Source organism: Brienomyrus brachyistius, chromosome 3, assembly GCF_023856365.1.
Source record: "Brienomyrus brachyistius isolate T26 chromosome 3, BBRACH_0.4, whole genome shotgun sequence".
Lineage (NCBI taxonomy): Eukaryota > Metazoa > Chordata > Actinopteri > Osteoglossiformes > Mormyridae > Brienomyrus > Brienomyrus brachyistius.
In genome coordinates this window covers 21,951,212-21,963,820 of record NC_064535.1, presented here as the reverse complement: position 1 = coordinate 21,963,820, position 12,609 = coordinate 21,951,212, and the positions used below count along the sequence as shown (strand labels likewise).

Genomic DNA, 12,609 nt, shown 5'->3' with positions numbered 1-12,609 from the left:
ACAGTGAGAATATAATATTTTCCACCCCATTAAGCTTCGTTATACAACACATCCTTAAAAATAAAAAGAAATCCATCGTCTAACTACAACAATTTTATTGAAAAGGTTTCTGTCCAAATCCAGATTGTTAACCACTTTGCCCCCTGCTGGAAGCAAACAACATTACACATGAGCTGCTCTACCACATGAAAAAGCCGCCATGCCCCTGGGGACAGGCAGACACACACGGAATCCCCTGCATGCCTCCACATTAGTGCCCGACGTGCATTTTGTGGTCGCGAGCTCATTCGGTAGCTTTCCATCTGAAAGCTCTCAAAAATCCACTAATATAACCCTGTGCTATCATTTCCTCTTTTTTTACAGCCATAAAATGCGAGTCCCTGTTTGCCTGTTCTCTGGCACACTGGGTACCAGTGAGCGCAGTGCTAATACACCCTGTTGCAAACCCACTTTAAAATCTATTTATTGATGCAATAATATTTTTGTATTCTGTATAGTGTAGCCATTTTTCCAGTCCCGTGATCATCGTGGTCTGTTCCCCCCAGCCCTCCCCCCATATACCCCATCTTGTGGAAAATAACAACCATGTGTGTTTACTCAGGACAGACAACAAACCTAAAGCAGAAATAATCCAAACATTATTGCTAAACCTGTAAAGTGTCAGGCACAATTACACCAGAAAACGCTTGAGGGCTGGATCACAACCACCTCTGGGCCGTGCAGAAAATTCCCGTTCGCCCATAAAGCAAACCTCAAGCGGCAGAGAGGGACCCATTCCTCCGCATCGCCCCCCAGAATGAAACAACGGCCTCGATGTGGACGAGAAACGCAACAGCTCTTGTGCTCATTGGGTGGGGGTACATAGCGCCCCCTACAGACTCAGTGGGATGCGTGGAAACCCAACAAAAGTGCTGTAATGTCTCCCTCTCCTTCTACGCCAGTCTGTCTTGATTTTTTTGAGCTCGCTATATAAAGCACTGAGTCTTCGGAAGCCGAGACTGACCTGTTCCCAAAGGTGTGTTTGGGGGGGGGGGGGGAGGGTGTCAATGATTTCAGATGTGGGAGGGGGTATCCAGGGGAGCCAGTGAGGAGGGCTTGTAGGCTGTGACGGAGGCAGAGACAGCAGGCAGACAATGACCTAATAATTGTCTGCCACCTCTCCCTCTCCCCCCGCCCCCCTCCCTGCCCAAGAAGCAGGTCAGGTAATAGTTACTGCGGCTGGGTGACGCACGTGATGACTGTCATTATCGCCACGGCCCCAGAATCCAGGGTGGCACGGCTGCGGTTGCAGCGGGCGTTGGCTTGTCGCAGCTTGGGATGCGGCAGAAACGCAGCCACTGAGCTGGGCGGGGCCTCACCGGTTTCACTCCCCCAGACGGGTCTCTGGGAGATGCCGGATTAAATTACAGAGCGATAACATGCATGCTGGCTGCAGTGGGCGCGCTCATGTTGCAAATCAAACTATTTTTTTTTTCCTCTCCCCTGTATTGATCCAGTGGAAATCCAATTTCCGTTTCCGTAAATAGCTCCAGCGCCTTATGAGGAAAATAATGTCAGCATATTAAAAAATGCTAAAGCTACAGCAAACTGCCTCTGTCGTGAGAGGGCGATGCTGCATAGTGAACGATACGCGATGGCGTTCCCGTCGACTGCCCATCTGATTTTCATGAAATGCAGAACTCTCCCTGCGTGTGAAGGACACTAGCCCACTGTAACGATGACCTCCGCCTGTGGAGGGTGGGGTGCCTGATTTTCACTGGTCAGCCCACCTGTTCCAGCGGCATGTTAGCATCGCCAGTCTCTGGTTCGAGTCGTGAAAGAAAACTCAACGGATAATTTAACGCAGTCACCAGTCAGACTGGTGCAGGAATTTATCGGGGAGCATCTGAGAGATTTTACTGTCTGTTTTTATGAGATGGCTTTAAAAAAAAAAAAAAAAAACAGTACAGAGTTGCCCTTATCAGTCCCCTTAAGGACCAGGCACTGTCAGTAAGAGGACCCCCCCGCCTCAGCCCCCGCCCCCAGCCCTAAAGAAGGTGAGGCAGCCTGGACAGCAGCCACTTCAAGCAGGTAAACAAACACAAAATGAGGATCAGCTGCAAAGTTTCAAAGTTTGTGCGTGAGCCCTTGTATGACAGGCAGCTAGGATCACCAGGCTGAGCCCTCAGGTGCGTGCAGAGAAATAAGGGATATGACCGCTGCCCTTGTGGTCATGACTTCCAGATCACAAATAAAAAAAATAATAAACTCAGAATCATACTGGAGAGCAAAGCACAGGCACTAAAACATGGAGGAGTTATGGTGCGGTGCATTTCTGAAGTCAGAATCTCCAAGTTCCCAGTCAAATATTTCAACTGGAACACCTCCGGATATCAGGGTTCCGACTTGGAAAGTTAGAGGAACCTCTAGAACCCCAGCCTCAGAATTGAAGATGGCTGCATCCATCAACAAAAGTCAAAGCTGTAGTTTAAAGCTGTTTATTAGCACCTATGCCTAATTTATGTCTTCTTAAAATCGGTGGTACAAACAGTACTGTCCAACCTCTATCTGCAGACGTTTGTAGGCACAAACGTCTAAAAAATGTTGTTATCAACCAGTGCTACTAACGATGGCTAACAATGAACCTGGCTTGAACTGGCAGGCTGAATGACTTTGCGTCTGGTCACACTGGAACGTGATTAACTCAGGTGCAACATCATTCCCAGCTCCGACTTCTGACTCTGGCTGGCCTCAGCTCCTATCAACAATGATCATCAAGTTGGCAGAACAGCTAAATAATGCCTTTCAATTGCAATTATAATTAGTGTAAAATCAGTGAAACCTCATTATTGTAAAGATTCAAGACGTTCTGTTGGCCAGGTGCAACAAATGCAGTGGAATGCACCCACATTCAGCCACTCCCCGTGCAAAGAGATGGCAGGCAGGCGATGGTGCAGTGAGAACTAGTCACACTTAGACATGACGGCTCATTTAAAGCACAGCTTGACACGCGAGAGGCCTGTCCGTTTCGGAGGTGTGTATTAGCCCAGTGCTGGCAATCTTACAGGGGAACTCAGGCAAGGTGTGAAACCAAAGTGCTATGGCAGCTCAGCCTCACGCCTTCCTAAATCCACTTCCTTTCGGGTAATTAGGATAGTCGGTGGGGGGCAGCATGGGGGGAGGGGGGACGAGGGCGCAGCCCTTTCTCATGAAATGGCTAGGTGATCGGGGGCGTATGCGTTGTAACCTCATACTCACCACCTCCCAATCAAATGGCTTGGGGGGGGGGGGGTCTCTTACCCTCGCAGTGCTTGCCATCGCCCTTGTAGCCCGGCTTGCAAATGCACTTGAAGGACTTGGGCGTGTTCTGGCAGAGGGCGTCGATGTGACAGTCGTCGGTGCCCTCGGAGCATTCGTCCACATCTGGGGGGGGGGGGGGGGGAGGAGGAGGGGGACCGGAGAGATGATGATGATGATAATGCAACAGTAACAGAACATTCCTTATGTGTAATTATGGAGATTCCACGGACAATGTAAAAAAAAAAAAAAAAAAAAAAAAAAAAAAAACATTTTTTACATGAAAATTTTGCTTAATAATCTGGGGGCACCGCGGTGGCTCAGTGGGTATCGCTGTTCCCTCACACCTCCTGAGTTGGGGTGTCTGGAGTGCAGGTCAATTCTGCATGTTCCCTGCCTGTGGACCAGTTTTCCTCCCACAACCCAGACATGCAGTCAGGCCAACTAGTGACTCTCACTTGTCTTACAATGTGTGTCCTCTGACAGACTGACTCCCTGTGCATGGAGGCTCTCTGCAGCTCGGCTCCCTGGGGCCATACATAGGACTACCGGTTAAAAAATGGATAGATAATTTCCAATAAATGTGTCCTGTCACAGTAAAATGACATTTGTTCAATAAATCAATAAAAACGAGAAGAAATTTTGTGGCACTTAAATATCAAAACCCCACCCTCTACCTGATTTTTCCATAAAGAGAACATTATTTGAATTCTGTAAATAAGTTAATAATTCCGTTATAATTTATATCGAACGAACAACAATGCTTTGGTTTCAATTATTTTTTATTGATAAGAATAATTACTCGCAGAAACACCAATTTAAACGCATTTCCTCTCTTCAATTCAGAATAAAAAAGAATCGATATCAACCACAACTAATCTGTTTTTTCCGATTTTTTGAGAATTTGAAAAAGAGAGAGAGAAAAAAAACAGTAACACACTAAATCCGGCAGCACACGACTGAACCGCCCCGGTGTTTTTTTTTTCAGCATGACACCAGTAGTTTCTGCATATCAGCTCTTAAATGATCCGGCCATTGTTAGGGGAGGCAAGTCACATCTGGGTCTAATCCGATGGCACCGAGAACTTAATAGCATCTCATTCGCGGTTTTAATTGGTAAGAAAGCAAAGGATTTTGTCTCCCCAAGGAGCAAAGCTCCCATTTTTCTTCAACTAGCCGCCCAACGGATGGTGTTGGAGCGCAACTTCAGCTGCTGCTCAGCTCGCAATCTCGTCCTTCATCGATATAAAAATGGGCAGCCGGCAGCAAAGCACTGACCCATCACCGACACATTGCTACAATACGCAAAATGAGTCAAATAAAATTACATTTGTAATAAGATATTCCCACAAAAAGAAAATTCAAAAATCACCCTCTCCATATTTGCCTGACCAACTTATCCCAAAATAAACGTACATACATTAAGCCTACGGGGGCTTCCAGTATTCATGGGTTTATATTCTTCTCTTTGAGGCAGTTCGCTTAATGCCAAATTACCTTTAATATTTTCATTTTTACTTTTCCCTATATCAGCAGTATTCACGATACTTTAACACGAGAGGATGCAACAAATTAACTGACAAGAGAAATAATTCCTCACATAAAAAGAAAATAATAATACGCAGCAGACAATTTCGGAAAAAAAAATAATTCGCACAAAATAAGTTTTAGCCGAATACTTCTTGGTATAACCATACATCTGGCAAATCGGAACCTCAGAAAAATTCTATTTGTAATAAGCAAAATAACTGACAAAATGCTACTTTATGTATATGACGCCTATCTGAGTAATTCCTTCTCGGCCCGGAAAGGGTATTGAGAGAAACAAAGGCGAGACGCGGGCGGTCGATACCCAACCACACCGACACCTTAGCAGACCCTGACGGGCCGTTAATTTGCCACCGAGGCTTCATCCGCAGGGACCTTCTGGGCGTGTTTGCCGAGGCGGCCGAAGATGGAGCTTTATCGCGTAACAGGCGCGACTCATTGAAGCAGAAGAGGAAAAAGTGCCTTGTCATATTTTGAGTCATTAACTAGCACCTATCTCACGGATTCAGGGGGCTGACAGCTGGGGGAACTCAGAAAGCAAAGCACACACATCCAGCGCTAACTCCTTCTTCTCCCTCATGAATGTGCGCCCAGTAAAACCTTCATCAAGCTTTATTTGCCACTAACCTCAGTTAAAATAAAGAGACACGAAACAATAAACTTGTTGAAACTTGGAATATTTGCAGACCTCTGCTCATTGACCATACTTCTGTACGGCTAAGATAAATGTATGCATTGTTAAACGGAATTTCTGCATAAAAAAAAAACGTGAATATTTTCTTTCCCTTTAATTAAAAAAAGTAAAATGCAGAATAGTAAAACGATAAAATAAAATGTAGCCTTACTTCATTGTAAATGTATCTACTTATCTGTTAAGCAGTATAGTCCTTGCCATGACTGATAATGAGATTACTTTTTTTCTTAATTTTCCCCTTCGCTGGTCTCAGAAAGTCTTGAATGATTCTAAAAGTTAATTCTGCCTCACAAATCAATTAAATTTCAATTAATTATGCCTACAATGCGCAGACGTGTCAGGAATTAGATAATACGTTATCTTAGCGAAATGCTATCACGGTGATTTAAAAAAAACATATATAAAAGACGTCAATTAAATGCTGATGAAAACGAAATACAGCCATGTCAGAAATGTTTTTAAATTATATGCCAGACGGAGATTGGGGAGGGCTGAGAAGAGAAGGAGCGTACCTGCAAGTCCAACGTTTCCCGTCACAGCACAAGTATTTATGAGGACGAAAAACAAACAAAAGTCCCAGAAAAAACAAGCAGTACCCATGTTAAAAGCGGTGATTGAATGCAGTTTTCGGTTGTGTTTCTTTGATAAGAGAAGCGCTTTGGTACTGGCAGTGAGGGGGGAACAGCGAGACTCACGAGCCGCATGCCGCGCTCTGATTGGCTCCGGCACAATTTGAGGAGGAGATAAGGAGGTGCGGGGGAGAGAGAGAGAGGGGGGGAGAGAAAGAGAGAGGGGAAAAGGGAAAGCTAGCTCTATTGATTACCAATGGGCGGAACCTCAGAGTATTCAGATCCGCCAGAAAACTCATCATTAAGAAATAAGAACCCTTTCTTCGCTAACAATGACCCAATAGCACCCCCCCGCACAGAGACACCCTGACGTTTTATCAGCCTAGCATGAATGATGACGGATAGAAAATAAAAAAAATATTTTCCCGAAAAATCAGTGACTGAAACTTTCATTCAGCTATGTGATGAAAGTACAAAAACTTGTATTTTGCTGAAACCCCTGTAATATAGAGCTTTTAACTGACAAGTCCTTACACGTTGCATTTGTATTGTATCAGCTGGCTTTTAGCAGTTAAATGCTTGTAAGCCCATATTTCTTTTGCATAATAAGAGAAATACAAGGTATATTGCCTATAGTGTCCACTTGATTCGCTTCCTCTGACTTATTAAATTACACAAATTTAGAATATATAACAAATATAAACCTTTATAATATTCATCTGTGAACTTCATTTGATACTTTAAAATACGCTGTTGAGTAAAATCAAATTACCCGTAACCATGAACTATGGTGGCTATCTAACACAATAGTTGTAACACACTACTGGTACGCAAAAGGGCCTCAGCCAATTTGTACGAATTTCCTTTTCTTAATTTAATACAAAACTTAAAATTACAAATAAAACAGAAGCTTTCAATGATATTATAAGATAGAATATGTATTTAAATAAGGTTTTTTCTGTGGCTAGGACTTTGTATTGACACATTAATCTTCCATCATTACTTGTTCATCGGATTACACTTCAAATGGTTGCAACTAAAGTAAGCTATACCTGACGAATAGGATTGGTGCACAAAACGTCGTTATTAAAATAATGTATTGTTATAATTTTGCCAGTGTACGCAGCTGTTTTTAAAAGATAGTCATTTGAGTTACAACGTCTGATAACTTCTTAAGAGTACACCTGCAGGATTATATGTGTTTAGAAAGAACGCCGCTCAAGAAGCATTCTTCAAAAGCAAATGTTTTTGAAAGAAGTTAATTTACTTTGAATTATTAAGTCGGTGAGGCTAAGCCCTTCTCCTGCGGGGCGATCATTCAGAGATTGGCTCCCTCGAGGAGGGAAAACATCGCATTTCACTAAAACGACTAAATAATCGGATTATCGGAAACCTCTAGTCAACAGCTGAAGGACTGACTCAAACGCCACATCTGAAACCAGAACTCTTCATATGCCCAGCTGTTCAGACAGCAGTTCAATTCTCCTTAATTCTTTGAAGCGAATCTTTTACAGGCTAAATGGGGCCCTCTAGTGGTCTAGTATGAAGCAAATTCGAAAATGAGTGGTATACTATAGACAAATAAAAACCGTTCCTCAAATCTGTTGCAAAACTATGGTTCAGCGGGTAGCATCACTACCTCATACTTCCAGAGACTGGGTTTGCCATTTGCTTGCTCTTATCACGATACGGGGAATTTGCTCCAGAGGTCCAAAAGCATTTAGGAGAAGTAGAATCTCTAAGATCTCCATAAAGTGCGTGCCTTGCGATTGCATCTTTTCCAAAACTACATCAGTAAAACAGGTTCGTATAGCGGAGTTCCTGCTGGATGTCCTTACTCTGGTCCAGCAACTCGAAACAGGTGAATCGCTACATACAATTTTTAATTTTCTTTGGGCGTTGTTGTGTTCCTTTATTTACTCGTCTCTCACTGATTGTGTGCAAACGAATTTCGCCTGCAGTTTAATTACAGTGACAAACTACAACCAAAGATCTATTAAGATACAATCGTTGAATGCCGAAGTCGCCCGATCCATTAACATATGACCCCGCCCCCTCCGCTGACGTAGACGACGATCGAACCAATCACGTTGCAGTACGGCGGATTCGTAGGTGTCATGGCGTCCTCCGTGGATAACAGCTAGACTAGTTGGAATAGATTAGGTTGTATTTTTATATATAACATTTTTGGAACTAGGCGTGCTCGTAGATCATTCACAAGGTGACATATTCCCCGAGGCTGGGAAACGAACATGGGGACTGTTCACGCCAGGGTAAATATGCTGTTTAAGATACGGAATGGGTGAAAACTGACTGCATGACCTCTGGTTGCTATAAGCTAACTTGTGCGTTCGCTTGGTGTACTCGGAAGGCCTTGTACTCCAGTAGCCGGACACTTCAGCTAATATGTCAAGGGCGGTTCGTTAACTGTGATAACGCTATACATATGGATATTAGAAAAATATTGCGATGACAACTTGTTCGATCATAATATTATGGTAAAGCATTTATAAAGGAGTTTTTAGTCAAACATCGTTTGAAATCTCATCTTGTAGGTAAATCTGCATATGTAAACGCGAGAATGAAAACAATGTTTACTTCTGTTCAGAGCCTCGACCCCCTCCCGATGCAAGGACCAGATCTTGGGGTGCATGCCGATGATGTGGAGGTCGTTGATGTGGAACCAGAAACTAAGCAAGAAGTTCTTGAAAACAAAGACGTGAGCTTTTTTTGACATCTGATGCGTAAATGTCATGGTTTGAGATATGACCAATGCAACGTGTTTGTGCGTCTGATGTTACCTATTCCGTCCTTGAGGATTATGTATATTGTAACAAAGTTTAACATGCATGATTATTTTGCGCAGGTCGTAGTCCAACGTGTACATATAGATGGCTTGGGGAGAACGAAAGAGGACCTTCTGGGGTATGAAATTGCTGACGTCTTTGCCGCCAAAAACCTAATTGATGTAAGTTTAATCGTGGAGAGGCGTCTGGTCAAATATACTGTGGGAACATCACATTTTATTACATTCCACGTAAAAGACGCGTTTGGTTTCAATGCATTGTAATTTGCTTAGTTAATTCCTTTCACGTCCTGTGGCCCAGGTCATGAAGAAATCCCATGAGGCTAGAGAGAAACTGCTGCATCTGGGAATCTTCAGGAAAGTGGAAGTTGTCATAGACACCTCAGAAGGTAGTGAAGTAGCAGTACAGTAATTATCCCCATGACATCTTTAAGTTTGGGAAATGTTTTTAGTGGAAATTTAATGCTTTCATGTATGAATTATTAAAAAAATCCACATTTGAGTTGTCCTGCACCATATTGAATTTCATGCAGTATTGACCTGGCCCCTCCTCTTGAGAGCAATGTGAGACTTGGCTATCGACTATGCTTTTATAGGGACTCATGGGTCCCTCTGCACCAGATTTCGTGTTGAAATACTATGTCGTTCCCCCCCCCCCCCCTTACAGGAGAAGATGCTCTGCCAAATGGGCTGGATGTCACTTTTGAAGTCACAGAGCTCAGAAGATTGACGGGAAGCTACAACACTATGGTTGGCAACAACGAAGGCAGCATGGTACGGGACTGGAGCCATCTGCTGTACTTCCAGGCTGGGTCGAAGCCTCATATTGACTTAAAGCAGAATGGATTGTGGAACTTGAACTGCTTGGTATACCTTCCAGGTACTGGGGATCAAGCTTCCCAACATTCTCGGCCGTGCTGAAAAGCTGACATTTCAGTTCTCCTATGGTACCAAAGAGACCTCCTATGGCCTGTCCTTCTTCAAACCTCAGCCAGGACACTTTGACCGCAAGTATGCCTGAAAGCAAACACAGCTGCAACCACCACATTATTAAAGGTTTAAGCTAAGTAGTTCTTTTTCCAGATTTCATTGCCCCCACATTAATAATGGCCAGCTGTTGCTTGTGAGGCTAAACACTACGAAATTATCATCACCAATATTTGCTTGAGTAAGGATAGGTGTCGCCTCACAACAGTGTTAGTTCTTTAAGGTGGTGTCACCTTCACTTCTTCACTTACCAGCGTTGTAAATCCAACCTTGTTTATTTTTCTCTTCAGTGTCTCTGTGAACCTGTACAAGGTCACGGGCCAGTTCCCGTGGAGCTCGCTGAGAGAGACCGATCGCGGCATCTCCACGGAGTTTAACGTAATACCCCCCGTCTTCATACAGCGGTGGCATTCAGAACCACTGATACCATAATATTATGACGGTTATTTGAGAAGTCTGTCGATTCTGGCTCTCTTGATTCTACTTCAATGCTTGAGGATACAGAGGTGGTTGACGTGTGGGTTCTCTTACCTCAGTTCCCCATCTGGAAGACCAACCACACACTCAAGTGGGAGGGAGTCTGGAGGGAGCTGGGATGCCTGGCGCGTACGGCCTCCTTTGCCGTCCGTGAGGAGAGCGGCCACTCACTCAAGTCCTCACTTTCGGTACAGATATTCATTTTGCTTTCATCTCTGAAGCTGTATCTAAACCATTTACCAGTGACATATAGTGACTGATAAAAGCGCCCACACTTTTTCTCAGCATGCCATGGTCATTGATACCAGGAACTCTGCCATCCTCCCGAAGAAGGGTGTCTTGCTCAAGATCAACCAGGTGTGTGAACTTCCCACTTGGCCGAAATGAACAACACAAGCAGGCAAGCTTGCTCAGTATGAACCATGCCGGCCCCTGCTTTTGGTTTTGTAGGAGCTGGCTGGTTACACGGGGGGTGACGTCAGCTTCTTGAAGGAGGACTTTGAGATTCAGCTCAACAGGCGACTCTTTTGGGATTCTGTGAGTAGACACTTCCCTATTTACATGAACGTTCGTTCTCACTTAGGAATACTTCCAAGCTTCATTGAGTTGAATACTGAGTGGCCAGCGTAGCTCGAAATATCACAAGAACCCATTCACAATGTTTTGTCCTGGTATACAGAAGAATCTCAGGAACCTGTAGCCTTGGGTCGATATGCCTTGGCCTGTATCTAGTACTTCATGGTATAAGGTTAACTCGGATGAACTCTCTTCGACAGGTTCTCTCTGCCTCTCTGTGGGGCGGTATGCTCCTTCCTATTGGAGATAAGCCCACCTGCATTGCAGACAGGTAACTTCTATTTGGCTTCCTCACCTTGGAACATGATGGGCCCAGTGTCAGTCCATACCGCTGTATGCCTGCAGGCAGCTTTGCATGATCTACAAGTCTCACTGTTTTGAATAATCTTCCTGCCTCTCTCTCAGGTTCTATCTAGGTGGCCCCACCAGCGTTAGGGGGTTCAGTATGTACAGCATTGGCCCCCAGAGTGAAGGTGAGCCTCATTTCTACCCCCCATACTTGGTTGGGTTGTAACTAATTACAATAAGAGCATCAACACAAGATCCACTGTAGCTCCAGTCATGGGTTCTGCTGAGATCCTGCTGCTTCACAGGTGACTACCTGGGTGGGGAGGCATTTTGGGCCAGCGGGGCGCACCTGTACACCCCTCTCCCCTTCCGTCCTGGCCGAGGTGGATTTGGTGACCTCTTCAGGATGCACTTCTTCCTAAATGCTGGCAACTTGTGCAGACTCGATTACGGTGAGTACGGAGCAGAAAAGAAAGCCCTTGCATGATATACAAGGAAGCTGTTTGCAATGGACCTTGAGTTTGATGCAGATGTAATAACACAGAATGGCCCCTTGGTGTCACCCATCCAGGCGAAGGTCCGCGAGCCCACCTGCAGAAGCTGGCAGAATGCATCCGCTGGTCATACGGGGCGGGCATCGTGCTGCGTCTGGGCAATATCGCTAGGCTGGAGCTCAACTACTGTGTCCCGATGGGCGTTCAGAGTGGAGACAGGTACTGCATGATGAGCTGTATAGCCCCAGGAGCAGCTACTGACAGCAGCTACTGACAGCAGCTACTGACAGCAGCTACTGACAGCAGCTACTGACAGCAGCTACTGACAGCAGCTACTGACAGCAGCTACTGACAGCAGCTACTGACAGCAGCTCATCCAGGCTTCATAAGGGGACGAAGGCAGATACTTTGTGCGAATGAAGTGTCATTTTAAAGTCTTGCCAAGTACTGATTCTTGAATCATTCAGAAGTTGTCCTTTCTCTCACTTCAGGATATGCGACGGTGTGCAGTTCGGAGCTGGAATCCGGTTCCTGTAACGTTCCAAAGCCCACGGCAGTTTGGGGTGGGGGGGGGGGACACTCAAGTCTTCTGGCTTCTCATTCAAGTATATTTTGACCCCAGAGCGGCTCTGAAAACACACGCGGCTTTTTCGGTTTCCCCTCCACACCGACTGGTCACATTTGTACCAGCGTCCAGCAGCCCCAAGGATGGAGACCCATAGGCCAGTGGTGTTAGTCACTGTCTATGTCATTTCCAAGTGTTATAGTGAATTATAATAAATCATATTCCCCTTTAATGTTGTTTTTTCTGTGATAGTACAGACATGCATAGATGCATCCAAGCACTCGCTACACTAGATACTCAGATGCCTTCTTGATTCCCAATAATCTTTC

The 12,609-nt window shown here is 44.8% G+C and overlaps 2 protein-coding genes across 4 annotated transcripts in view; one reads left to right on the top strand and one right to left on the bottom strand.

The window, feature by feature from the left end:
* Positions 1 to 6,187, bottom strand: part of scube1 (signal peptide, CUB domain, EGF-like 1) — an 87,786-nt gene extending 81,599 nt beyond the window's left edge. For 2 of the 3 annotated variants that reach the window (XM_049007462.1, XM_049007463.1), the window contains exons 1-2: positions 6,031 to 6,187; positions 3,280 to 3,402 (exon numbers count right to left, since the gene is read on the bottom strand). In XM_049007462.1, coding sequence (XP_048863419.1) covers positions 3,280 to 3,402; positions 6,031 to 6,118 — 211 coding nt within the window. In that variant the 5' untranslated portion in view covers positions 6,119 to 6,187. Of the gene's footprint in view, positions 1 to 3,279; positions 3,403 to 5,669; positions 5,791 to 6,030 lie in introns of those variants that run through there. The other variant, XM_049007464.1, reaches the window with a different exon arrangement.
* Positions 6,188 to 8,185: 1,998 nt separating this feature from the next.
* Positions 8,186 to 12,512, top strand: samm50l (sorting and assembly machinery component 50 homolog, like). The gene is made up of 15 exons (XM_049007465.1): positions 8,186 to 8,360; positions 8,696 to 8,806; positions 8,954 to 9,055; positions 9,195 to 9,282; positions 9,561 to 9,667; positions 9,774 to 9,904; positions 10,171 to 10,258; positions 10,417 to 10,545; positions 10,643 to 10,714; positions 10,808 to 10,894; positions 11,134 to 11,204; positions 11,339 to 11,406; positions 11,527 to 11,673; positions 11,793 to 11,934; positions 12,207 to 12,512. Exons 1-15 carry the CDS (start codon positions 8,340 to 8,342, stop codon positions 12,250 to 12,252), a joined length of 1,410 nt encoding a protein of 469 aa, XP_048863422.1. The 5' UTR covers positions 8,186 to 8,339; the 3' UTR covers positions 12,253 to 12,512.
* Positions 12,513 to 12,609: the final 97 nt, after the last annotated feature.